Source organism: Python bivittatus, unplaced genomic scaffold, assembly GCF_059951505.1.
Source record: "Python bivittatus isolate LINGU-HERP-01145 unplaced genomic scaffold, Pbiv_v1 ctg000330_np1212, whole genome shotgun sequence".
Classification (NCBI taxonomy): Eukaryota; Metazoa; Chordata; class Lepidosauria; order Squamata; family Pythonidae; genus Python; species Python bivittatus.
Window position 1 is genome coordinate 62,860,755 of NW_028277058.1, and position 24,404 is coordinate 62,885,158.

At 48.4% G+C, this 24,404-nt stretch overlaps 2 protein-coding genes across 3 annotated transcripts in view; one reads left to right on the forward strand and one right to left on the reverse strand.

Moving 5' to 3' along the window:
• The window catches only part of LOC103051008 (H-2 class II histocompatibility antigen, E-S beta chain-like), a 273,476-nt gene that overhangs the window by 10,139 nt on the left and 238,933 nt on the right, over window positions 1-24,404 (reverse strand). The window lies entirely within an intron of this gene.
• Window positions 16,792-24,298, forward strand: LOC148216000 (H-2 class II histocompatibility antigen, E-S beta chain-like). Of its 2 annotated transcripts, XM_088141489.1 has the most exons (7): window positions 16,792-16,975; window positions 18,233-18,509; window position 18,815; window positions 21,582-21,858; window positions 22,039-22,152; window positions 22,781-22,801; window positions 23,649-24,298. In XM_088141489.1, the coding sequence occupies exons 1-7, from the start codon at window positions 16,891-16,893 to the stop codon at window positions 23,660-23,662; spliced, it is 789 nt and encodes a 262-aa protein (XP_087997615.1). In that variant the 5' UTR covers window positions 16,792-16,890; the 3' UTR covers window positions 23,663-24,298. The 2 variants fall into 2 exon arrangements, with proteins under 2 accessions (XP_087997615.1, XP_087997614.1); XM_088141488.1 differs by lacking the exon at window position 18,815 and having other exon boundaries at window positions 18,233-18,505.

The window sequence follows — 24,404 nt, forward strand, 5'->3', positions numbered from 1 at the left end:
CAGAAGCATTAAATAACATGGTTTATTAACTTTGGGGAAACCAAAGTTAATAACCTGTTTAAAGCTGCAGAAAGGAGAAACTTCCTCCTAATGCAGCATTTCTGGCTAATGGGGACACAAATGTTCCCATAATAAAGATGACGTCGGGCAATTATTAATTAAGTTGGAAGTGTTCCTCTCCTGTTATGGTACAAACAGTACAATCTATTTGAGCTGGGTGTACCTTTCCCCAGTTCATTACGGCAACAGTTTCATCCAGTGGAGAACTCAGATCAATATTGGAATTTAATTTCTGAGGTGGGGAAGGTGGTGCTGCACCCAAAACAGTAAAAACAAGACCAGTCAAGAGAAAGAGTTGAAAACCTTTTAAAGAAAGAAAAAGGCCAGAGAAGGAGAGAAGAAAAAAATTAAGATGCTTTCTTACCTAGCAAAACTCAGATAAGCATTTTTATAGCTGGATTACAGATGAGAAAAAATCAGAGGGATGTACAGAATTAAAACGTTTGTGGGTTAAAGGAAAAGCGGGGGAAAGCCTTCTATTTTGCCCTGTAGGAGGTATGAACATGCAAATTTTCAGTGTTTTCTTTTTTTTAAAGAAAAAGAGAAATTGCAAAAGGTAGGAAAAGTAAAACAAACCGTTGAACATCCAGCGCATTGGGGATTTCATGGTGGGGGAGTGATGTTGTTGGAGGAAAAAGTTATCTTACCAAGTCCGTTTCTGAGCCGGGAGTAAAGACACTGACGAATTGCAAGAAGTTAGGAGATTTATTCTTCACCCAAGTGCAGAAGCACTGACAGCAGGCAGTTAGGTGGGTGGCCGCGCTGGGCCCCCTCCCCACAGTACCTTATATACCTTCTGTTACAGTCAGACCCACGTTAAGATGTCATGACTTTCTGATCCAATCAAAGCCAGTTGCCTTGATCCATACTCCTCCCCTTGCCCAGGACCCCTTTCTCTGATGCCGAATAAGGTTCTTCCTTTCTGTATGTAAACTAATTTCTATCACCTCGAGTGTTAACAGCCATATGGAAACATACATCCCTGAGAAACACGGTCAGGACCGCTTATCTTTCTTCGTGAGGGGTCATCTGAACAAGAAGAGACTATCAGGTCAAGACAGTTTATCTACTTCCATGAGTTGCCGCCTTTCCAGTCAGGAAGAGGCAAACCATGACAGCAATTAACACATCCTTGAGATTTTGAAAAGTGTTCAAGGTCTCATCCTCAAGAATGCAACCTTTTGATAATCTAAAGTACAGTCAACCATACATACAGGAAAGGGAATATTGGCATTTTGCTTGGCCTGCTTTTACTTCATATTATACAATAGTATATAAAGATAAATGTTTAAACATCTAAATGTCTCGATATATAAAAATGTCTACATGCCCCAACCTTCTAACAATGTCATGCAAAGACAGAGGCATCGGGTGCAAGCCGCAATGGCACTCCATGCACCAGGACATCGTCGCACATATCACGCAACGGAGATCTGGGCCAAAATGGCTGGGGGGATAGTTTGGGGGCGGGGGGGTCAGTGTATTCTAGGAACTCAGCTATTGTCTTCGCAGGTGGTGTGAACCATGTCTGCGTGTTAAATCATGCTAGTTTATTAGTTTGAGCGGTGGATGCAATGATCTATAGCTGCAGCCAATGGGTTTTCTTAACCTGGATTAGTCTCGGGGGCTGGAATTAAGGTCTGGGGTGCCGAGCATCCACCTACCTGCCCCACATGTAGAGGCAGTGGCTGGAGCGGCCCCATCCTGGTCACGTTGTGGGAAAAGCTGGAGGGCAAAAGATGCCACACTGAAGCATGTGTCAGAAGAAGCAGCAGGGAAGGGGAAGGGAAGGGAAGGGAAGGGAAGGGAAGGGAAGGGAAGGGAAGGGAAGGGAAGGGAAGGGAAGGGAAGGGAAGGGAAGGGAAGGGAAGGGCGAGAGGAAAAATGCATTTCTTTTCAAGAGTCTCTGCGTCTGGTACAAATGTTCTTGTCATGAAATATTCTTTCCAAGAGGTAAAAGGGGGATGACCCCAGTAGAATAATGCCCGTAATAGAACCAGTCGAAGTGGCATGAAAGGGTTGGAGGGCTATGGAAGATGCGACCGTTTCCTACCCTTGGTGAGAGTTCGGCAGCTCCAAGGGAAGGTGTCCTGGCTGTTGGACCAGACACAACAGTGTCGATCTAAGGAGGAAGACTAATCCTCAAGAATGAGGGGATTCCTTGGAGTTCTAGGAAAATTGAGTCCCTTCTTACACACACCCCTTGTTTTTCACAGGCCTCTGATCTGCTCCATTCAAATCCCCCTGCACCGCCCCCTCCCCTTGCAGCATCCTGCTGACCTCCCCTCTCCTGCGCCCATAAACTCTTGGGCCGACCCTCGGAAAGACCGTCTTGGGTGAACCTCCATCCCACATCCACGCCCCCTTCTTGCCAGGCCATTTATAAATGGGCCGGGAACGGGACATGCCCTACCCAGCAGGAAGGGACTTGGCCATTGCTGCAGAAAGGGCCCATCCAAGTCTAGCCTGGCAGGAAGGTGAGTCACGCTCGTTTTCTCTCTCCTGGCTTAGTCTCAGAGAGGTTCTTGGTTGCCCTGCATTTTCCCAACCCGGTCTGAAAATTATTGGATGTACCTCCATTGGGAAGATGAAACAAACAGGCTGAGCCTTCAGTGTGACAAACTGGACATTTGGAGGGGGGGGGGGAATGATAGTGTTTTGTAGCATTTGTTTTATAATGCTTAAAACTTTATTAATAAAACATGCAGAGTGATTCTACTTTCCTCCTTAAGATCTATCCAATTAGGACCCGGAAAGGGCCCCCAGCATCTAATAGGAGAGTGGAAATGCCATTGGGGAGGGGGCTTTTCTGTGATGGTGACCCCCCAAAGCTCTGAACGCAGAAAATATGGGCTAATTTTGAGGGTGTTCCTGATGTTCTTTGCAATATAAAGGCCTGAAAGGAGGCGTTTGGACCAGAACTGGATTTTAGTCAGCTGAACTCTGCTCATTCCTCCAGAGTCATTCTGATAACGGATTGGCAAATCCAACCGCTTTGGTTTCTCTTGGTTTCTCATTTTTGAGGATCTATCAAGTTCAATCGATCCAAATTGAGACTTCTTTTTGTAAAAAAGTGTGAACTAAAGTATGTATTTTGGTAGATATTTCTTCCAACGTACATTTTTTTTTGCAATCTTGCCTAATTATACACTCTTTGCGTAAACAAATGTTCCCCAAATAGTGCATTTTTGAACATAATTTAATAAATGCGTGCATGTTTGAACAGCCCTCTCTAATATAACCTTTTAATTGGCAATTGTTTCTGAATGATATTCAGTGAACTGGATTGTTATTGATTTGGAAATGCCAAACATCCAATAAGCTGTTTATCATGATATCTTGTAATGAAAGAGCGCAGTAATAGGAGCACTCTAAGTTAACTGTTAGCAGCTCCTTTTTATCCTAGTAATCCCGTTTCCATAATTAACTTCAAATTTTAGTTTTGTAATAAAGGACGGTGACCTTACTGGTTGCTTTTCCATTCCTTTGCATTGCCCATTCGCACAGAGCATTTGCGTTCTGCATTTTATTCCAAAGCACCTTGACCCAATTAGGGAGAAGGTCGTGCTTTTGTTGTGGACTAAAATGAGGACGTCACTTCAGGCTATTCATGGAAAAAGAGAGTGACCGGGGCAAACAAGACCACTGATAAGATCTTTTCACAAAAGATTCACAAAGGTGCCTATCCAGTTCCTAGACTTGTAAGAAGATCTAGTGATCAGCATCTCTGGAGGGCCACCACATTTGCGGCTCTGCAGTTTGCCCCCAGTTCAAATCCTGCAGCAGCATCGGGTGACACTTGGCCCAGTCTAGCAGATACGGGGTCCTTGTTTCACAAAAACACCCCACTCTCTTTCCTTCTCCCAAGTCTCTTCTTTCTTTGCCTTTTCTCCCGAGGTGCAGATGGGACCGATCTCTTCCTTCCGTTGCTTCTTCGTGGGCCTCCTGATTTTCTCCTTCATTTTGCAAGGTAAGCTGTGGCTGCTGGGCTCTGCAGAAATAGAAGGCAATTCGAATTTGGTCAGAGGCAAACAGCTTTCTGACAATGCCATACCATTTTCATGGAAATACAAAGTTCTGGCACTGCAGAAGCTATGGGGGAAAAAGGGCATCCTATAGCTTTTATTGAGATCTTGCATTGGATACCTGATTTACAGAGGGATCTTTCAATTAGGGATAGTGAGGAGGCTCTCTGATCTCAAGGAAACCCAATACATTTTCCTGGTTGCTTATTTGCAAGTTCTTGAGATGTTCAATCAAAGAAGGCAAACAGATGCCAAGAGCTTCAAGGGGTCCTGAGAAGGGTCCCATCAAGATCATTGTCCAATATTTATCTATTATTATCCTGGTATGATGCTGAATCTGGAACAACTATAAAAGATGTTATGGAGGCCAGACGTGCTAAGCAACAAGTCTTTAGCTAAATTAGATGACTACATTAGAAATTTTAGGAAGCTGGGGACAACTACATAAAGTTATGGCAAAACAGTTAATGTAGCAGCAGACTCAGTGATTCAGGACAACGCTATGACTTCCAGAACACCTGAAGGTATGAATTTAAAATCAAGAATATTATTTAAAGCTTTAAAAAAATGATAACTTTGATGGATAATGAATTGGACCTTGTTTTCTCCTGACTGAATTTTTTATGTTAGGCCTATGCTGGAGCATCTGCAGAGTATGGTCAAAAGAGTCAATATGGTGCCTGTGACAATGCAATTGTATGGCACCTTTTATTTCCCAAGTCTCAATAAAGCCAAATAAAAAGACTTGAGACGAGGCTTCTATAAGATAACAGATGTATTTTGATCAAGACACAGCTGGGTGACCCCAATCAACACATTAACAAGAGATGTTGATGGAATCACACCTCACAACACAAACATCAGAGACTTTATAGACATGTAAATCTGTAATCAGATAGTACATCCCCTCACACCCATACAAGGGATTTTTGGGATGGTCTGAGCAAGTGAAAGGTGGTTCTTAGGAAGGTAAACTTAAATGTAACTTTTTCTTCTGGTTACCAAGAGAATGGCATACAAGATTTTTCTTATCTCTCTCTGGAATGCAGGGCCCCACAACTGTTGCAAAAAGCTTGGTACAACAAACAGCTTGTACTTGGCTAATTGCTTATTCGAAGACAATCGGGCATTCAGCAAAGAGATAAGGGGGGGGGAAGAAGAAGAAGCCAGTGCTCTTTACAAAGCAAAAGCAAGTTAACCCTTTAGAAATAAAATAGAGTGCACTGTTACAGGTATGGTTAAACATTGTGTGAAGCATATATATACTGTATATATATAAAATATAAAATTGTGTATATATATAGAATATAAAATTGTGTATCAAAATAATGCCCTTCACAATTAATGGTGGAACTACAATCACACCATTGCAACCACCATTTTGACTTTTTTGACCCTATCCTACAGACATTCCTGAGCCCATGAAATTGGAGATATGAAAAATATTATTGATGGTACAGCAAACAGTAAAAATCCCAGGGCCAAGTGATTTTTTAATAGAATGATATAAAGCAGATACAGATATTAATTGATTCCTAAAACATTTGATTGGATTGTGTTTTAACTGGTCCTCTATCAGCTTCTATTAATGAAGCTTATGTTGCAAATCTCTAACACCAGATAAAAGTTCATATCTGTACTGCTAATTAGACATTATTTCCTAGATTTATGTTGATATTAAAATATTATTCAGGACTTTTGCTAATCAGCTGATACTGGAAGGGAGCTCTGTGCAAATCAGTGGTCTGAGACCAAAGAGATTCAGTTTGAGTTACCTGGATTTGTCCTGAAAAAAAAAAAAAGGTCCATGGGTTGTAATGGGTATCATCAAAGCATCTGCGGCTGCATTCTTCAAGTCCTCCACCATAATATATTTTTTTGAAATATTGGCTTTGCACCTCTTTTTAAGGCAGAGCTGCAGGGAAGAGAAATGGCTAGGACAGCAGTGTTCAAAATGTCCAGCAAGGAGCCTAGGTTTTCAAAATAAAAACCTTTAAAACAGCTTAAAAACTATGGATAGAAATTGGTTCTTTCAGACTGTCATGGCTGCATTTTTAAATGTTAGCTAGCAGTGGCCACAGAAGCAGTATGGCACAGCGAGCTACAATACTACAGAGAAAGGCAGAGAAAGGAGGTGAAACTGAGCTGGAACTGAGGGATTATTGTATTCCACAGAAGCATGGGGAGTTACGCTAATGGGAAGTGTGGAAAGGGTACCTGGTGGAATGATGAAATGAAAAGGGCAGGGGATGGGAAAATGCATACAAGAGATTGAAAAAACAATATTTTATAATGTATATATGGAGAAAAATAGTTGCGAACAGTGAAGTCAAAGAGAACCAGGAATGTTAAAAACGGCAGGAAAAAAAATGCCTCTTTTGATGGAAATAAAACTTTGTTTTGTGGGTGGATGAAAAGGCTAAACAAGAAGCCTCCAGCGGTATGAATGGAATCAAAAAATAAAACCGGTGGAATGATTTGGGATAAAGCTGAACTGAAGGAAGGATGGAAGGAGAATGTTAGATTTTTGTATAGGAAAAATAGGGAGACATTGAAGAGTGGAACTCAGACAAATTTTGTAAAGATTACTGTCCAAGAAAAAAAAAAAAGATGCAAAAGAAGTAATAAATATTGTGAGAATGTTGAAAAATGGTAAGGCTGCAGCTGTTGATGGTATAAGTGGAGAAATGAATGTAGCTTTCCTATCCAGTGGTGAAGGCTGCATGTGCGCCTGAAGATGGGGAAAATGCCATTATTGTTTCAAGTGACCCTTGGAAAATTGTATCTTCCCCCAGATCTCAGGCTAGGCTGGTTGGGGGCTGGATTATTGTTAACTCTGGGCGACTATCATCTTCCATGGTATCAAGATCCTTTTCAATTTGTAAGCCACCCAGAGTAATTTGCAAATGGGCAGTCTTAGAAATGTGCCCCATTCACACACACACATACACTTTTTAATTTTTTTGTTCCATTCTATTTTAATTCTATATAGAGACATTGGAATACCCCCAGTAACCTCCACCTGCAACCTGCTTCCCTTTGTGCACTGAACAGAAGTCTATTGTTTTGGGTTTTGACCATAAATTAATAAATTTAAGTAAACGAAGGCAAGATGGTGAATGGGGTGTTGTGATGCATGCTCTGTTCCTTGCATGGATGCATGCACCAAAGGGGTGGGGCTTGCCTTGCAGCACCTGACATCTTGCCCCTTTTGACTCCCCTCCCTGCAGATACCACTGACTATGGTTTCCATTACTTTTAGTGTCTGCTCTGTCCACCCTTCCAACTTGTTCCCTGAGGTCTCTGCCTGCTGCCTTTGTGCTCCTTCTCCTTTACCTCAAGGACTCTATGTCCTCTATGACCTTGAGGTCTTTCAGGAAGTTACATCCATCTTCAGTTGGATAACCAACTGAACTTCCACTTCCATTCTTTGCAGCATTTATGTATTGGTGTCCCAAAGGCTGGATGAACTATAGGTACAGTTGCTATGGATACCATCAAGAACATCTGTCTTGGCATGATGCAGAGGTAAGTGATGATAAGTTAATTGTTGGAGGGCCAGGCCCTAAGCTACCTTCCTTTCTGTCCAATAAGCCAGTAACAGGTGGCTTTGATTTACCTGTCCAATGGAAAGAGGTAAAAGCCTTGAGGCTGGGTCAGTCCTGAGACCCACCAGGGATGTCTGCAGGGTATGGCCAAAAGAGCCAAAACGGTGGTCACAGTCAAAGCTCCGCCTGTTTTTTTTTTATGTGTGCAGTGCACGTGATGCACATAAAAAACAAGTGTAGCTGTGAGTTCATTGCTGTGGTGACCCTCTTGACTTTCCTCGCCATATCCTGTGGATGCCCCTGAGGCCCACATAGTCCAGCTTAGGTGTCATGCATTGGCCAACCAAATGCATCTTGGATCCTCCCACTGACCTCCTTGCATTGCTGTTTCCCAGGAGTCATTCCTTCAGTCCTACAGCCTGGGGTTCAGGTGGCCGTTAAACAGCCATCCGTGTTTGTGACTGATGAGACTGTTGTGTACCTCCATGAACCTGTCCTGTCCCTTTCCCAAACCCCCTCCACTGGATGCTGTTATCCCAACTGCTGGCTGTAAATTCCCCAGTTTAATGCGGTGCTGTGTAGAAAAGTCTTTCCTTTGGCTGGTCCTGAACCTCAGTTTCAATGGAAGGCCGAGTGTGAGCCCTGTGAGACAGGAAGAAGCTCCACAAGATCTACAACAGGACTTCTCAACCTCAGCAACTTTAAGATGGATGGACTTCAACTCCCAGAATTCCCCAGCCAGCATGCTGGCTGGGAAATTCTGGGAATTGAAGGCCCACCCATCTTAAAGATGCTAAGGTTGAGAAACACTGATCTATACCATGCACGGTTTTATATATTCCATGAGGTCTTCCTTATTCTCCTTGTTCAGAGCTAAAATGCCCTGATTGCTGTAATGGTTCCTCACAGAAAAGCTATTCCTGGGGCCATTTAATCATTTTGGTGCCTTTTCTTCTGAATCTTCCTCAGAGATGAGCTATCAACTGGCTTGCTCCACTAAACATGGGAGGAACAGATTTAAATAGCTAACTCCTGGCCTGTCAGTCCTTTGAGGTAGACCAGACTTGAACACCAACATCATGAATGCTGAAATTACTTTTATTATAGGTTACAGTAACAGAATCTTGCAAGTCTGAATGTGTTTCCTTCCTTTATCACCTTCCTTTATCATCATTAGAACTAGAGAAGGTCTTGTCTGAGAAGTTTACTCAGATTACAGTTCTGGTCCAGACTCAGGTTTCTTTTATCTGACGGTTGTCTGGGTTGTCGCTCTTCCTCCTGTCCCTCAAGGCCATTCCTTCTCTCCATTACATTAACAGGCTTCCAATGTCCATCCAGAACTCCACACTCACTAGCCAAGAAGCTCAGCTGCATAAATAAAGTGGAACCTGGGTTTAATCATTCTTGACAGTCCAACCCCCACAAGCCCTTGATTACGAATGGGTGTATAAATACATGCCAGCATTATACAGACCCAAAGTCACAATTTTTGCCGACTTTCCATTAACAATGATCACCAAAGAGGAGCTAAAAAACAGTAACAGGAATTGTTTTTTTTAAAGTTGTCAAAATCTCACATTCCTGCTGAAACTCTCAAGCCTTTTAAGTAGAACATGGAAACCACATGGGATTGTTGGTAATAACACTAAAATCTCTTGAGGTTTCAGGTGAACACCTCAGCATATCATTAGGTGTCAGCTTTTTTTATTTTTTTTAATAAAAATGGTCTGATCTTTTTATTTAATGTTGAAGTCCTACAGATGTTAAGGGACACAGACTTGCTGTAGAACCTGCTGCTGAACAAAAATACAAAAGTTAAAAACAGGAAAAAGCTAATATTTGCACTGTGGTTAAATGAGCGCTCTAGTCATTAGATTTCATGCTTGTTCTCCAGTGGGAAATCAACCTCAGGAGAGCTTTGGTGATTTGGAGCTAAATTCCAAGTAGATTTCAAAACTTCTTCCTACTTTTGTATCCTTCACTAATGCTCTCAAATTTTTACCATGAAAACAAATAAAATTGGCCATACTTTTACATTCTTATTCATTCCTTGTCATGGGCATGCATGAATAGACATGCTGAAGCCACATGTTGGAAACAAGACACATATTTTTCTAAGCAGGTATTCACCATTGATCAGTCTTCATTCTACAGTAATTCATTGTTGGGTCACACAACCAGTTTTTCTAGACACTCTCATCTTGTTCCCACTCTCCATTCATATCACCTAAAGGAATAATTTTATTCCTCAAATCACATTCATTCAGAACTTTGTGCAGTTTTCTCCCAAACTCATCCATATCATCACAACCCATCAGAGCATATCATGCAACTATCAACAACCTATGGATTGCTGTTTTCATAGACACCCATAACAACCTGGATACCACCATTCTACCCCTTTTAAAGCTATATTTTAGACCTTTTATCATTCTTAATTAAACCTCGTCCTTGTTTTTTCTTTGAAGAATCCACTGGCTTGGCCAAAGACTCAGACCAGAGTCAGCCGTCATTCCCCAAGCCATCCTGGGTGGTCAGAGGAATGAGACAGGGGAGGCCGTGTGGTAGGGAACCCTGGTATCATACGTGCATCCGGGTTATTGATGCCATCTGTAACTATTACTCTCTTACAGCCAGCAGTAGTCCTCTAGGTGTCAGGATAGCTCTGGCCAACACAGCTAGCGGGCGATGATGAAGGGTTGCCTGGGCCAACCATCACACCTTTCCTTAAACAAGGTGCTCCTCCACCTCTCCTTCTCAGCAAACATGGCCAGTGCAAAGCCAGAGGAGCAATGAGAAGCCCTCCACCAGCTCTTCAGGGCGAAACCCTCTCCTTGTCCTTGGTCTCCTGCAGGCAGACTGCTACTCCTACGATGTCCACGGCCACCTCGCCTCCATCCTCAGTTACGATGAGATGCAACTGATAAGCAGGTGGATTCTGAAAACATTTAAGACTGAGAAGCCCATCTGGATCGGGATGTACAGTGTCGGAGGCAGGATGGTGAGTGGCGGCTCTCGGGACTGAAAGTGCCCAGGGGTGAAAGGGGCTGGGGGTTAGCTGCCTGGAGGGCATCCTGGGGCTGTGGAAGATGCATCTCGGAAAGGCAGGGAACAGCTACTACCGCACAGTACAGATTTGCCCCAGTGCCGGAAAGCACATCACAGATAGCAGACGCTCCCTTAAAAGCAGACTAGATATTTGGTGTTTTCCCCCCTGTTCAATTGTGTCCAATTCTCGGAAACTGCCTGGACAAGTCCCTGCAGTTTTCTTGACAAGGTTTCCCCCCCACCCCCAGAACTGGTTTGCCCTGGCCTCCTTCTTCCTAGGCTGAGAGAAAGTGACTGGGCCAAGGTCACCCAAGTGGCGTTGTCCCTAGGTGGGACTGGAACTCAAGGTCTCCCGCTTTCTAGCCCGATGCCTTCACCGATCAGGAACACTAACCGAGCTTACCGATCAGGAACACTAACAGATATTTGAAGAATGGAGCACACCCACCAAGGGCTGTCTACAAGGGAGGTCAAATAAGTCAAGATGTTGGCCAGGAGTGGACAAGCCTGCCCTTTTGATGTGCTTATGCTGGCCATGGAAGGAAATAAATCAAACCAAATCTGCATTGCCTGCAGATTCATATATATAAAGAAAAGGGGGGTGGGGAGTTGAACGTGTCCTTGCACCTGCCATCTTGACTTTTTTACCCCCCCGCCCCCATGTAAAATCAAAGGAACTCGTAAGTATGAACAAAATCTTACATGAAACTCAACAGGGATCTTGGCAGACTTTATGGCTGGGGTGCAAAAAGGGGCATGGGGGTGTTAACTCCAGCGTGCCCCCTTGCCAGGTAGGGCCTTCTCTTCCCCTGTAGGCTGCCTTTCCACCTGCTCTCCCAGGCATTTCCCTCCACCACGTCTCTCCTTCCCTCTGCCTTTTCCTGCCTCTTCTCCACTCTGCCCAGCCCACCTTGGCCACCCTGATGCCTCTTCCGTGACCCCTCCCGATCCCCCCCGTCCCATCCCGTCTCTTCTCCCCCCTTCCTTGAGCTGCCTCTGATCGCTCTCCTTTTGGGATCCAGCACTGCATATGCTTACCCTCCCTGGCTGCAGCCTCCCTGCGGGTTGCAAACTTTTTAGGAACCTGGAACCGTTGTGAAGAACTGACCTTTCGTTCTACTGCATTGTGGTTTTATTGTGCATCCCCCCCGCCCTGATTTTTAAAAGGTGCAACAGCCAGATTTACTAAGAAAGATAGCAACGTTTTGGTTTTTTCCCTAGGAAAATTAGCCATTTTTATTTAGGGGGATTTTTTTTTTAATCAATTGCATTTAAAAATGCTGGAACAGCATTGACTGCAAAGACACTAGCAAAAAAAAAAGAAGAAGAATCTTTCAGTTGAGCATTGCTTTACTCTTTTCATTTTTGTCTTTAGTAAGTTAAAATAATAATTAAGAAATACTGAATATGGATAATTAAGATGTTTATAATTCAGATAACAAATGTACTCTCATTTGGTTTCTGTGGCTATTCCCCACTTATTCTGTTCTGGTGATTAATTCTTTGCTTCAATAATATTAAAATGGAGAAAGAAAGAAAGAAAGAAAGAAAGAAAGAAAGAAAGAAAGAAAGAAAGAAAGAGAGAGAGAGAGAGAGAGAGAGAGAGAGAGAGAGAGAAAGAAAGAAAGAAAGAAAGAAAGAAATAAAGAAAGAAAGAAAGAAAGAAAGAAAGAAAGAAAGAAAGAAAGAAGGAGGGAGGGAGGGAAGGAAGGGAAGGGAAGGGAAGGGAAGGGAAGGGAAGGGAAGGGAAGGGAAGGGAAGGGAAGGGAAGGGAAGGGAAGGGAAGGGAAGGGAAGGGAAGGGAAGAACACAACATCCACTCAGCTGCTAACCATGAGCTGGGGCTTGAAGGCTAATTTTGAGGCTGCAAACTTGCAGACTGCTCTCTGACGCTCATGGCCGGGAAGGCAGGAATGGGATGTTCTGCTTCCTTCCAACCTCTGGCCTCTCTGCAGCTTCGACGACGCTGGCGGTGGATAGACCTGGCTGCGGCCCATTACACAAACTGGAAAGAATCCGAACCTGACAATCATAACAACACAGAACACTGCGTCATGATGAGCTACCAGTCAGGTGAGAGACCTTCTCCAAAGTGACGGATCTGGCCTTTGGCAGAGTTTGGGGCTTGGAGCTGCGTTGCCACAACCCCTCCCAGAATTCCCCGTCTATCTCTGGTCTTGCTGGCAAAGAAATGGGGGGTTGCAGCAGGTCTCAAACATTTGGGGTGGGGTGGTTCAGAGAAGGCCAAAGGAATTGAATGGGAGGGTGCTTGATTTTGTGTGGGACCAGAGCTTCTCAAGACCGCAACTTAGTGATGGTCCAGGGCCAGGCAGAGAAACCCTTTTCATGTTTTTCTTATCCACTCTCCTTCAGTCCGATGGAAGAGAATTTGCTCTCTCCAACGAGGAGAAAAGTTCAGTGATTTTCTCCTGGATGGCAGGCAGGGATCTTGTCTTCTTCAGATACGAAGTAGCTAAGAGTTGGTGTCAACGTCCAGTTCTTCATGGCGTCATCTTCTCCCATCTCAGCTAAGCCTCAAGGAAGATCTCTGGAGGAACTCCGTTTTTAGTAGCAGGAATTCTCAGAGCTAAGGGGAGTCCTAATGCTGAGAAGTGTTGGGAGAGCTCCTCCTTCTCTGGAAGACTTCTGGAGAGTTGGTAAAGGAGGCTGGCCCAATTCTGCTCACCTCCAGGGTGCAGGTGCCTAGCAAAAGTGTGCTTAGCCTTCTGCCTCATTTCTCAAAGTCTGTTGGTTCCTCTGCAGCGACAACATGCTTCCGGATACTCTCTTTCCAAGAGGGAGCCTGAAGTCAGCCATAGCCCCATGCTCCAGGGGGCTGCAAGGCCAACCTGCTTCCCCCCCACTTTATCCTCACCACCCAAGGGTCCCAAATGCCTTGTGTCCACCATAACTGCCACCACAAGAGCTTCTTCCGCTTCAGGGACGGGGTGCTCTTCCTCCTCCATTAATGAAAAGAGAAGGGAGAAGTTCCTTGCGTGCGTTTTGCCAAGGACGTCTGCGTATCCTGTCCAGATGTGCCTGTTTTTCTCATCCCAGGACGTCCCGGCTGGGTTGGGATGGGTGAGGGAACAGCACGGGCAAACGCCAAGTCCAGGAGGAACGCAACGTCATGCTGGCCCTCAATGGGGCGGGGGGGGGGGAGCTCCTGCAGATGTAGGCAAGCGGGAGTTCCCCATGCTCAGAGCCCCCCCAGACACGCCCCCAATGCCAGTGGGGGCTGAATCCTGTAGCAGGCAGGTCGAGACAGAAGCCCCATGTGGTGGGCCCCGGTGAATCTCCCCAGCTTCCCAAAATCACTTACACCCCCGACTCCCACTCAGTTCAGCCTGGGAGCTGGCAGTTATAAGTATGACTGTTCAGTTCATTCCGTGGCAGCTGTTAACCACACACACACACACACACCCAGACACACACACAAGCACACCCTTGAGGAAACAGGATGAAAGAATTGTAAAACATGGTAAAACGTCAACGTGCCAACTAACTCCTGAGAATAACAGCCGCGCTCCCCAAACGCAGAAGCACCAAGACAGCAACGTTCAAGGTGAACTCCTGGGAGGTGGAGGCTTGAATGCAGAAAAGGTCTTCAGCTTCTTCTAAAACCAACCAGGGAGGGAGAGATGTGACCCCTCCCCTTTTCCTAAGAAAGTGGAATAAAGATCGCAGCCCACTTCCATTCTGCACTGGGCCTTGCATGAAACAGGATGCCCTGAATAAAGGCTCATTGAAGAGGTGATCCCCCCCCCCATATTTCTAGGGGGCAAAGGCTGCCTCTCCCATCTCGCTGGGTCTGCATCATTCGGGAAGGAAGCAGGAAGGAGCAACTGGGTGACTCTGACAGCCCCCCCTCCTCTTTTCCCAGGGACGCTGCAGTGGAGTGACGCGAATTGTTCCCTTCCGCTCAGCTACCTGTGCAAAATTTCCCATTAATCGAGTGCTGCAGAGGCCGGTGGGACTGGCCTGGACCGGTGGCTTCTTCCTCCCACGGCGGCCACGGGCTCCAGTTCGGTGCAGCCCAGGTCTGCGGCTTCTCGAGGTGCCCGTGGCCAGACTTACCTTTCTCTTGGCTGGGACACCAATAAACAGACTCCCTTCCAAAGGCACGTGTGGCTCCGAGTTTCTCCTGCTGCTTTAGAGAAGGTGGGCCACGCAGGCAGGCCGCCAAGGCCTCTGCCCTGCTCTGTCCCCACGGAAAACAGTTCCAGACGTGGCTTCTCTTTGGGAAGGCTTGACTGGACGGAGACCTGCCTGGCTGCGGCGGAGGGGGGGCCGCCCTTCAGAAAGCTGGGGCCAGATGCGAGGGGCGCCCAGGCCAGGACAGAGGCTCTTCCTGGGGTGCAACTGACCCTGACAGCAGTGGGATGGGTCAGGCGGGGGACGGACCTCTGGACCGTCTGGGAGACCTTCGCTGCAAAGTATATTGTCAGTTTGGATGGGGTGGGGGGTGCAAAGATAACCGGGTCATTTTCACTCAGAAACCAGGTCACTTTGGGTCGTCCAAACCGTTCAGTCTTTCCTGCCTGACTGTTATTTCAGGACCAGTTTTGGAAAGCTAGAATTAGGAAGAGGAGTGGGAAATCATCGTCAGGAAACATTGGGAAATCTTCACGGGGCAAAGACTGGAAGGACGCGGCCTGCTTCTCGGGAAACAGCAGGAGGAGGGATGGAGGGGTTTGCTGGATCCGGCCAGACTTTAGCGAATGCCACAAATCTCCCTGTCCCAGCATCTGCAGTGCTTCACGCTGACGTATGTTGTTCTGAAGACCACCTGGGTCAGTGTTGCTCAACCTCGGCCTCTTTCAGCTGGGCGGACTGGGAGTTGAAGTCCACCCAGCTTAAAGCGGCCAAGATGGAGAAACACTGATCTAGGTGAAACTCAGAAGCCTTGCAGTCACTAATCATGGCTACTAGCCTGCTTGCTTCGGCTCTGCCATTTCAAAGGGGGGGGGGGGAGAGCCAGAGGAATGCCCTGTCATCTGTTCCCAGGAATGCCAAGGTGGTGCCAGCGGGAGACCAGGAGAAACCGACAAGAGGGGCTATGGGATGGAAAGGGGGCAGTAAGGGAGGAGGGATAGGAAAGGTTGGCCCGTGCGGGCTTTTCAATTTCAGCAGTGCTTTTGAGACTACGCTTCTTCTCCATAAACGAACTTTTCTTTGAACTTATCTGAGACTGAAGGGAACCATCTTTGCTGGGACCGGAGCATTGCAGGTTCTCACAGCCATTCCCTCCTGTGGGGCTGCCTTGCTCGCTCCCCACGGGGCTCCCTGCAGGGCTCAATCTGTGTCCCCCAGCAGGAGAAGCGATTTCGAGCGATTCTTCCTGGCTGCTGTGTGTTGTGTTGTTGTTTGGTGTGTGTTTATTGCTGAGGCAGGCTGGATAATTCAGAACGGCAAGGAGTATTGAAAAGAAGTCCGTCCGTGCTCCCTTGATGATGGAAAAGCCTTTGATTGTTCACACAACCCCAACACACATGCAGAGGGTCCCCTTGGGGAAAGGAAACGGCTCCAGCCTGGGATACGGAGCTGCTCAGATGCCCGGCCGTTTTAGCCACGCGAAGCTGGTCCTGGGTCCCCCCCGGCCACCCCCCTCCTGCCACCAGAGGCCGATTCCTGTCACCCCCAGATCCCCAGGCCCTTCGCCTCCCGGAGGTCAGGAGGAAACTCCTTGGCCCAGAGAAGCGCCCAGATAGGTCCCCTCAGCTTTTTCCAGGAAGGACACAGTGCCCCTTCGGAGTCCCAGCACCCCCAGCCTGGATCCCCCAGGGGCCCTAAGGAAGCTTCAGAGGGCATCCAGTCCACCCCCTCCAGGCCCCAGAGAAAAGGAGAGCCCGGCTGAGAGTCCTTGGGAGGGCAAAGGAAGGGGAGGGTCCCCTCTGAGTGGACAGGGGACTCCCTGGAGCTACAGCCCCCCAAGACTGAAGGGGTTCCCCCTCCGACTTTCTCAGCTTCTTTCTCTGCTCCGGACTATCTCCTCCATGGGGCGAAACCCAGAGAGGCTCTGCCCGGAGACTGATGACGCTGCAGGAGGGAGAATTCCCATTGGCCCCTCTGCTTTTCTAGGCACTCCCAACTCCAAAGTGTGAGAAAACGCTCCCTGCCCCCAATCCAGACCCACCAATTCTGCCTCTGGGGCTGGAACATCTGCATCTGTCTCCTCTCTCTCGGGGGCTGCTTGTGGGACAGGATCCATGGGCTCTGTTGGGGTCCCCCTACTGCTGCTGGTGGGGGTGCTGCCCGGGATCCCTGGAAGCGAAGTGGGGCAGGAGACCCGCGGTAAGGAGGGCGGTGGGCGGTGGGAGCGGGGCTGGGAGGGACCCCGCGATGCTGGTGGGGGAGGGGGAAGAAAGGGGCTGGGCCCCCCAGGAGTGACCTTGGGGAAGGGGTCGAGGGCAGGAGAGGCTGGAGTCTGCAGGAGCCTCGATCTCCGCGTGGCCTCTGCCCCCTCCCTCCCCACACACCCCCCAGGAGCACCGAGAGGGACCCCCTTCCCTGGCTGTGGCCGAGGCGGGGAGGGGGTCGTGGGAAGGCAGCCGACCCGGGATCAGAGTCGGACCTTCCGGCCCCGAATGAGACCCGGATCCGGAGCCCCCAAAGTTTGTCGCGTTGGAGGAGGAAGGAGAAGAAAGTGAAAGAGAAAGAGGGAAATCGCGGCGTTTTCGGTCCTAAATCCGCGCAAGGAAAAGCCGCATAAGAAAAAGATGCATTTGGGAAAAAACCTTTTTGCACCTTCAGAAACTTCAGTTTTTCTTATGAATCTCCAATTAGAGGCTTTTAAGGTTAGGCAAGAATTGAATTTAGATCCCTCTCAATTTAGAGCCTCTCAATTGGGAAAGGAGACCCAGCCCGCCCCCCCCCCCCACAATTCCCCTTCGCTGAATCCGGGTCTGGAGAGGAGGGGGGAACTGAGGGATATGGGGGGGAGGAGACTGGAGACCCCCCTTTGAGTTGCTCCTGGGGGCTCTTGAGGAAAGGCAGGTAGGAGGGCTGAATGTTGGGGGGAGAAGAGAAGTTTGGGGAAAGCAGGGAAGGTGGGGAGTTCAGGTGAGGGAGGGGCTGGGAGACCCCAGGATCATCGGTCCAGACACCCTCATTGTGCCCCCTCCCCATATTCCCCCCCCAAGGAAGAGGGAGACCGAGGTATGGATCTCACTTTCACTGCAGCCCTGAGAGTCTCTGGGTCTCTTCATCCCTCTCCCCCCACATTTCCTGCCCCTTTGGGGGCCGAAGAGGCCCCGCCCGGATCCAACATTCAACATATTATTGAAGGTCCCACTGGTATCGACAAACCTCCTCCTCCCTCCTCCAGGGGTTGTCTTGTGGGAGCGACAGCCCTGCGGGGTTGGCTGCTGCTGCAAAGGAAGGCAAGGAAGTGGAGGGGGCCTGAGAAATGGTCCCTCTAAAGGCCACCCCTCAGTCTGCCGCAGGTCTCCCCCCCTTCCTGCATGGGTCCCTCCTCTGCTGGCGGCTGGGAGCGATGGGTGATGGACTCCCTCCTGACAGCCCTCCCCCTCCTCCCCCTCCTCCTCGCAGCCCATTTCCTGGTCCAATGGAAGTCCGACTGCCACTTCTTCAACGGGACGCAGCGGCTGCGATTCCTGGACAGGTACTTCTACGACCGGCAGGAGTTTGTCCGCTTCGACAGCGATGTCGGGAAGTTCGTGGCCGTCACCCCGTTGGGGCAGCTCTCGGCCGACTATTGGAACAGCCGCCAGGAGATCCTGCAGGGCAAGAGGGCTGAAGTGGATTCCTTCTGCCGGCACAACTACGAGGTGGCCAAGACGGGGCTTGTGGTTGGCCGGAGAAGTAAGTCTGGGCGGGGCTTCTGGGGGGGGAATGCCAGGACCCCCCCTTACATTCAATCCGTTAAGGATCCCCTTATAAAGATTTACTCCGTGATTATTCTGCGCTCTCAGATCTACGAAATATTCCTCTTTTCCTCCCAGGATCCCAACTCTTCCCCCGCCCTGAATCAGGGATCCTTTTGATCCCCTCCAGAAAGTGGCCCAGGGAGGATTCGGGGGGGGCAGAATCCAGCCCCGTCTCCCCCTCCCCAATACGGATTCAGGGATCGGAGGGGCGTTTTGCCTCTTTTGATTCTTGTTCTTGATTCAGGGTCCGGCAGCTTCTAAATCCAACAAACAAACATAAAAACAAACAATGAACCAGGCTAGAATTTCTAATCGTGATTCCACGTTTCAACCAAGGCATAAACCTCAGTCGTATGGAAATATTTATGCGCTTCCTCCTCCGCCTTGTGGAAAAGCCGATTCGAAGGCTGCGAAACCTTGTTAGGGCGATTTCTGGAGTCCGGCAGAAAAGCCTCCCTCGAAACCAGCTTTTCACGCCAGACTCAGCCCCGTCTTCATGGCCGGGAAGGTCCCGGATTTGGGATGGAGCCCAAAAACCCCCATTAAAACTGAGTTTCCGGTCATAAGAGACCCGGGAGCCATCGATGGTTTAATGCAGGAGGCCCGATCCTCTGCTCCCGATTTCCTACAAATTGCCTAAATTTTTTCTAATTTGAATTCTTGGCCTAATGATGAACTTATTTATCTCTCTCACTTGATAAGGTTTCAGAGCTCAAACATTGTGCAAATCGAGTGTTTTAGCTGCACGTGATGCAGTTCAGCCTTTTCGGGGAAACTCTCTTCCTTCGGTGAAACCTCCACAGTCGTTCCTATTCCCTTTCTGAGCCCAGGTTTTCCAAAAATAATGCTTTGCCACAGAATTAAATGACATCTTTCAACTGAGTTTATATTCCCTAATATTAACTCCCACTCCCGCATCATTTACCATAGAGCTTCGTCGCTTCCGCTGATCCATCTAGCGATCTTCGACAGCCCCCGAAAGCCCCCCGAGATCCCCTGCAAATGCCTCCAGTCTCCCAGTTCGCCTCGTGGGGCATCTCCAGGCGTCAAAAACCCTCTCGAGGGTCCCTCCTTCGGGGGCTTCAGGCTGCCTTTTGATTTTGGGGAGACGGCGCCGGATGCGCTGCCCAAACGCCCCCCAAAGCGCTTTCTCCCTGGATTTTTACGCCGTCCTGCAGTGGCTCCATCTGGCTCAGGGGCCGTTCTGGGTTCCTCCAGATGTGCAGAATTACAGATTTTGTGACTTTCGGGGTTCAGCCGCGTCTCCCGGCTGCACGCCCACCATTTCTGGAAGGTTTGGCACCTTTTAAGAAGCCTTTATCTGCTCACTAGCTAGCAGATAAAGATGCACAGAATATAATTTTTTACAAAATTCAAAACACCGACCATGAATTTCATTGCCATTAGTACAATTTGTTCCTGAGGAATCTCTCATCAAAGGTGTTATTTTAATTCAATGAAAATGCCTCCTGAGTATGTTTTAAGGAATATTCTATGAATCTGGAACGTGTGTGATGTGGGGAGATTAAATTTATATTCTTGCTGTTTTCAATCCAGCGGTCTCCATATCTCCATTAAATAAAATCCCTGGATGGATGGATGGATCGATGGAGAATGTGGTATCTCTGGGGGGCCTTTAAAAAGAAAAAAAAATCTTCTTCCAACCCAACAGTGGATCCAGAACTGAATTAAAGTCCCTGCCCAGCAACTCCTGTCAGATCAAACTGTTCCCCCAATATATTTGCAAGGCAGCTTTGTAAATAATTAGGTTTATCTTTGGTGAAGCCATAAAAAATGATTCCTGCCCTCTGATGATCTCCTTCCTTAACTACTAAAATTAATCTCTGCATTTTGAAGATGTTTTCACTAAAACTGCCAGATTTTAGGTTTTGAACTTCTCCTGATTTAAATCTGTTCCTTCCATTTCCTTGTTAAAAGTATTTTCTCATTCAGAAGAATTTTCTTGTAAAAAAAAGAAAAAAGCAGTGTCATAAATTTCACTTTGAAAAAACTGCCTCCTTTCAGCTCTTTTGCAAAGATTTCTAATGTTCCAAGATAAAAATGTGCTTCCAGGGAAGAAAAAGCCACAAGTGTACTATTTATCTGAGCGGCAACCAGACAAGATCCCAGGTCTTCATTGGAAATAACCAAAACTTTTAAAAGTTGAATCGTGTTAAATGTTATTCACTGTGAGTAAAAAAAATCTGTCAGTAAGAAACTCTATTAACTACTTATACAAGACACTAAATAGCCAATTACTGAAAAAAAATCGAGATTAAAAATCAGATCCAAACATACCTTGCAGCCCCCCCAGAAGCCATTTTCGAGCCATTCGCCTCCCCCCAAAGTAGCAGAAGATGCAGACTACTACTACTAACTGTTAGTAAAAAAAAATCTGTCAGTAAGAAAGACTATTAACAAATTACTCACACAAGCCATAAACAGCCAATTATTAAAAAATAAAATAAAAGATTAAAACTCAGACCCAAAGATGCCTTGCAGGCCCCCAGAAGCCAAGGCTGCCGGATGCAATGCCAGAGACGCCTTTGGGGGGAGAAGGAGGGCGGGTACCCCATTTCCGAGCCATTTGCCTCCCCCCAAAATAGCGGAAGATGCAGAAGCATTTTGATTTTCGCAGCCGAGGAGGGAGAGAATCAGCCTCGTCTCACCCACTGACGTCTTCCCAGAAGGCCACGAGCTTCATCGCTCCCCCCCAACTCCCCGACCCAAATGCTGAAGGGCACAAGGACCCAGGACAGACCCCGGACGCCTCCCGAGACCCCTTCCCGGCTGGAGGGAGCCCTGAAGGACCCTCTTTGGGGGCCCATCCAGCCCTCCCTTAATCCATCCAGGAGTTGTGCCAGTTTGAGCCACACTTTTCCCCCTTAAATCTTGTTCTGCTCTTCTCTGCTTATTTCTCTGTGTTGTCCAGATCAAGTGGGACTTTATTCATTTTCTCGAATATGAAATACGAATATAAATATTCTCCTTCTCCCTCCCCTCCAACCAAGCCCACCGTCACCATCTCCCCCACCAAGACGGACCCCGGTTCCCCCAACGCCATCCTCCTCTGCACCGCGACCGGCTTCTACCCCCTGGAGATCGACGTCCAGTGGCTGAAGAACGGGCGGCCGGAGAAGGAGGGCGTCGCCTTCGGGGAGGAGCTCCAGAACGGGGACTGGACCTACCAGCTCCAGGTGCTGCTGGAGACCCAGCCCCAGCGTGGGGACGTCTACGCTTGCAAGGTGGGGCACGCCAGCCTGGAGGCCCCCGTCACTGTCCAGTGGGGTAAGCCTTTCCCTTCCTCCCCTTCCCTGCCCTCCTGGTCTGGGGACACCATCGTGCACGGAGAAGGGGTCATCGATGGGGGGCTGGGAAGCCCCTCCCTGTGGGTCGAGCCAGAATGGCCCCCCGGAGGAAGCTGGCCCTGATCCTGCTGCTCACGCGAGGCTCCTTCTCCTTCCCCAGAGCCACGTTCCTCCGATGCTGCCAAGAGCAAGCTCGGGACGGGGGCCGTGGGGGCCGTGCTGGGGGTGGTCTTCCTGGCTGTGGGGCTCTCCCTCTACCTGAAGAACAAGAAAGGTGAGTCCGTGGGGGGCTGGGTGTGGAGTTATGGGGAGGGGATCATCTAGGGGAGGCCTTGCATCTAGATGGCAAGGTGGGTCCTCTTGGGCCCCTGAATCCCAAGGCTGAGGGTCTCATTGGGAAATAGGTTTGGAGACATTTTTCCTCCTGGAGGGGCACAAGGGACAGGAGACCCCATTTGGGATGGTGGTGAAGGCACCAGGCTGGAAACCAGGAGCTGTGAGATCCAGTCTTGCCCTGGGCACAAAGCCCCCTGGGTGACCGAGGGCCAGCCATTGTCTCTCAGCCCCAGGAAGCCGGCAATGGCAACCCCCTTCCAAAACCTTGCCAGGAAAACTGCAGGGACTAGTCCAGGCAGTCGCCAGGAGTCAACGTTGACTCAAAGGAAGAAAAGAAAAAAAGAGGGGGGGGATTTAATGCAATATATTATAGGCTATATAATGGGTGCTTGACCCCATAAATGCTCCAGCCCTTTATTTATTTATTTATTTATCAAATTCATAAGGCCGCCCACAAGAAGTGACTGGGTAGCATTTAGCAAAAGATATAAAAGAATAAGCATGTCAAGAACAATCATATTAAAAAGATAAAAAAGTTCTGAATGCATCTCTCTCCCTTTTTCCAGCAACTCCCATCCAGCAAACAGGTGAGCTTCTTCTATTCGCCCTCCACTAATTAATAAGTTTTTCTCTTTCTCTCTCCTCCCAAAAAATATCCCTTAAGTAACCGAAAGAGCCTTGAATGACCCGCAAAGCCTCCAAAGATTTTCTGGAGTCCCCAAATCCATTTCCAAGATTTTTGGCGGCTTTTCCTTGCAGGGACCACAAAATGTAACACAATCGCACACAAGAGCAGCACAAAACACCAGAGCCTCCCCCAGGATGTCTCCCCATTTTGGGACATTGCCAAAGGGAAGGGAAGGAAGGGGGCCATTCAGGTCATTGGGGAGGGACAGAGAGCACCCGAAGTTTGTAGGCTGCCCTTCCTGACCCCCCCTTTTGCCCGTCCACACAAGCTCCGGCCAAGGGACACCAGGCTGGACACCAGGCACCATTTCTGACTCCACCCTCCGAGCAGCATCTTCTCGGTTCGGATGAAGTATCTGCAGGGGGGGAGGGAGGCCTCCTCTCTTGATTGACCCCCTAATTAAGCCAATTAGGGACAAATTCCACCTTGTGAAGGTCAGGCTGGAGCCTCCCTTTGCAGCCCCTCGGCTGAACCGGGACCCCCTTCGAGCCCCGGAGATGAGATGGGGAGAAATCGCTGGTCCTTCGCAGACTTTTGCCCCCTGGAATGGGTGGATTCCCCCTCCATCTGGGCCCTGCCCATCATCCACCCCCTGAAGGTTGGGCTTGCCTGGGAAGGGGGGGTTAAAGGGAGGGGGAGGGGAAGCCCACCCTGTGTGTTTCCTGCAGACTCTCCAAAAAAACCTCATTTACACTGAAGGTTTTACTGCATATTTTAATTGTCTACCCCATCTCTGTTTTTCACAGCCCTCATGAATTAATCCTGCTATCCTTCTTGCTCTGAGATGCAAAATAGCTGAAGCATTTCAGCACCTGATGGATTTCTGCCTTTTTTGCAACCCTCCAAGGATGCAGCTTCAACACTGGCGAGAGGAGGAGAATCGCAGCCTGGACCTTCTGCTGAGACCCACCAGCTTCCTTTCCGGGCCTCTCTGTCTTTTGAGGGAGGGGGAAGTGCGGAGTGGGTGGAGACCACCCAGTCTGCCCCCAGGAACTCCTGGCCTGCCTGTCCCTCCGGAACCCCAATTTCTCCTGCTCAGCACAGACCCCCTTTCAGAGCAATGGCTGCAACCCCCCCCCACCTCCAGCCACTTAACCGGAAATCCATCTGGCGCTTAGCCAAGCCTGGTGGCCACCAGATCCAGAGAGATCCAGATGGTCCGCATGTACCAGTCACTCTGGGGTCCCCATTTCCTGGGGAGTGATCTCAGGGATCAACTGGTCTCTGCCCAGCAGAGCCCCAACCTCTTTCCCTTCCTTGGACCCCCCCTCATTTCTCTGTCTCGACTCTCCCCGCTCTGAATGCGCAGGAGATTCATCTTCTTGCTATTCTCCTCTGGGTCAATTCCCTTGGCTTTTATTTGCTATAAAACAATAAACTTTAGACTGTAGGAAAACCCTGGAATGATGTCAGCTGATGCTGTCCAAAAAGTCTGGTCTCTCTCAGCTCCATATTCCCTCCAGGTCAGATGCCGTTTAATCAGCTCCCTCCACCCCTGAATT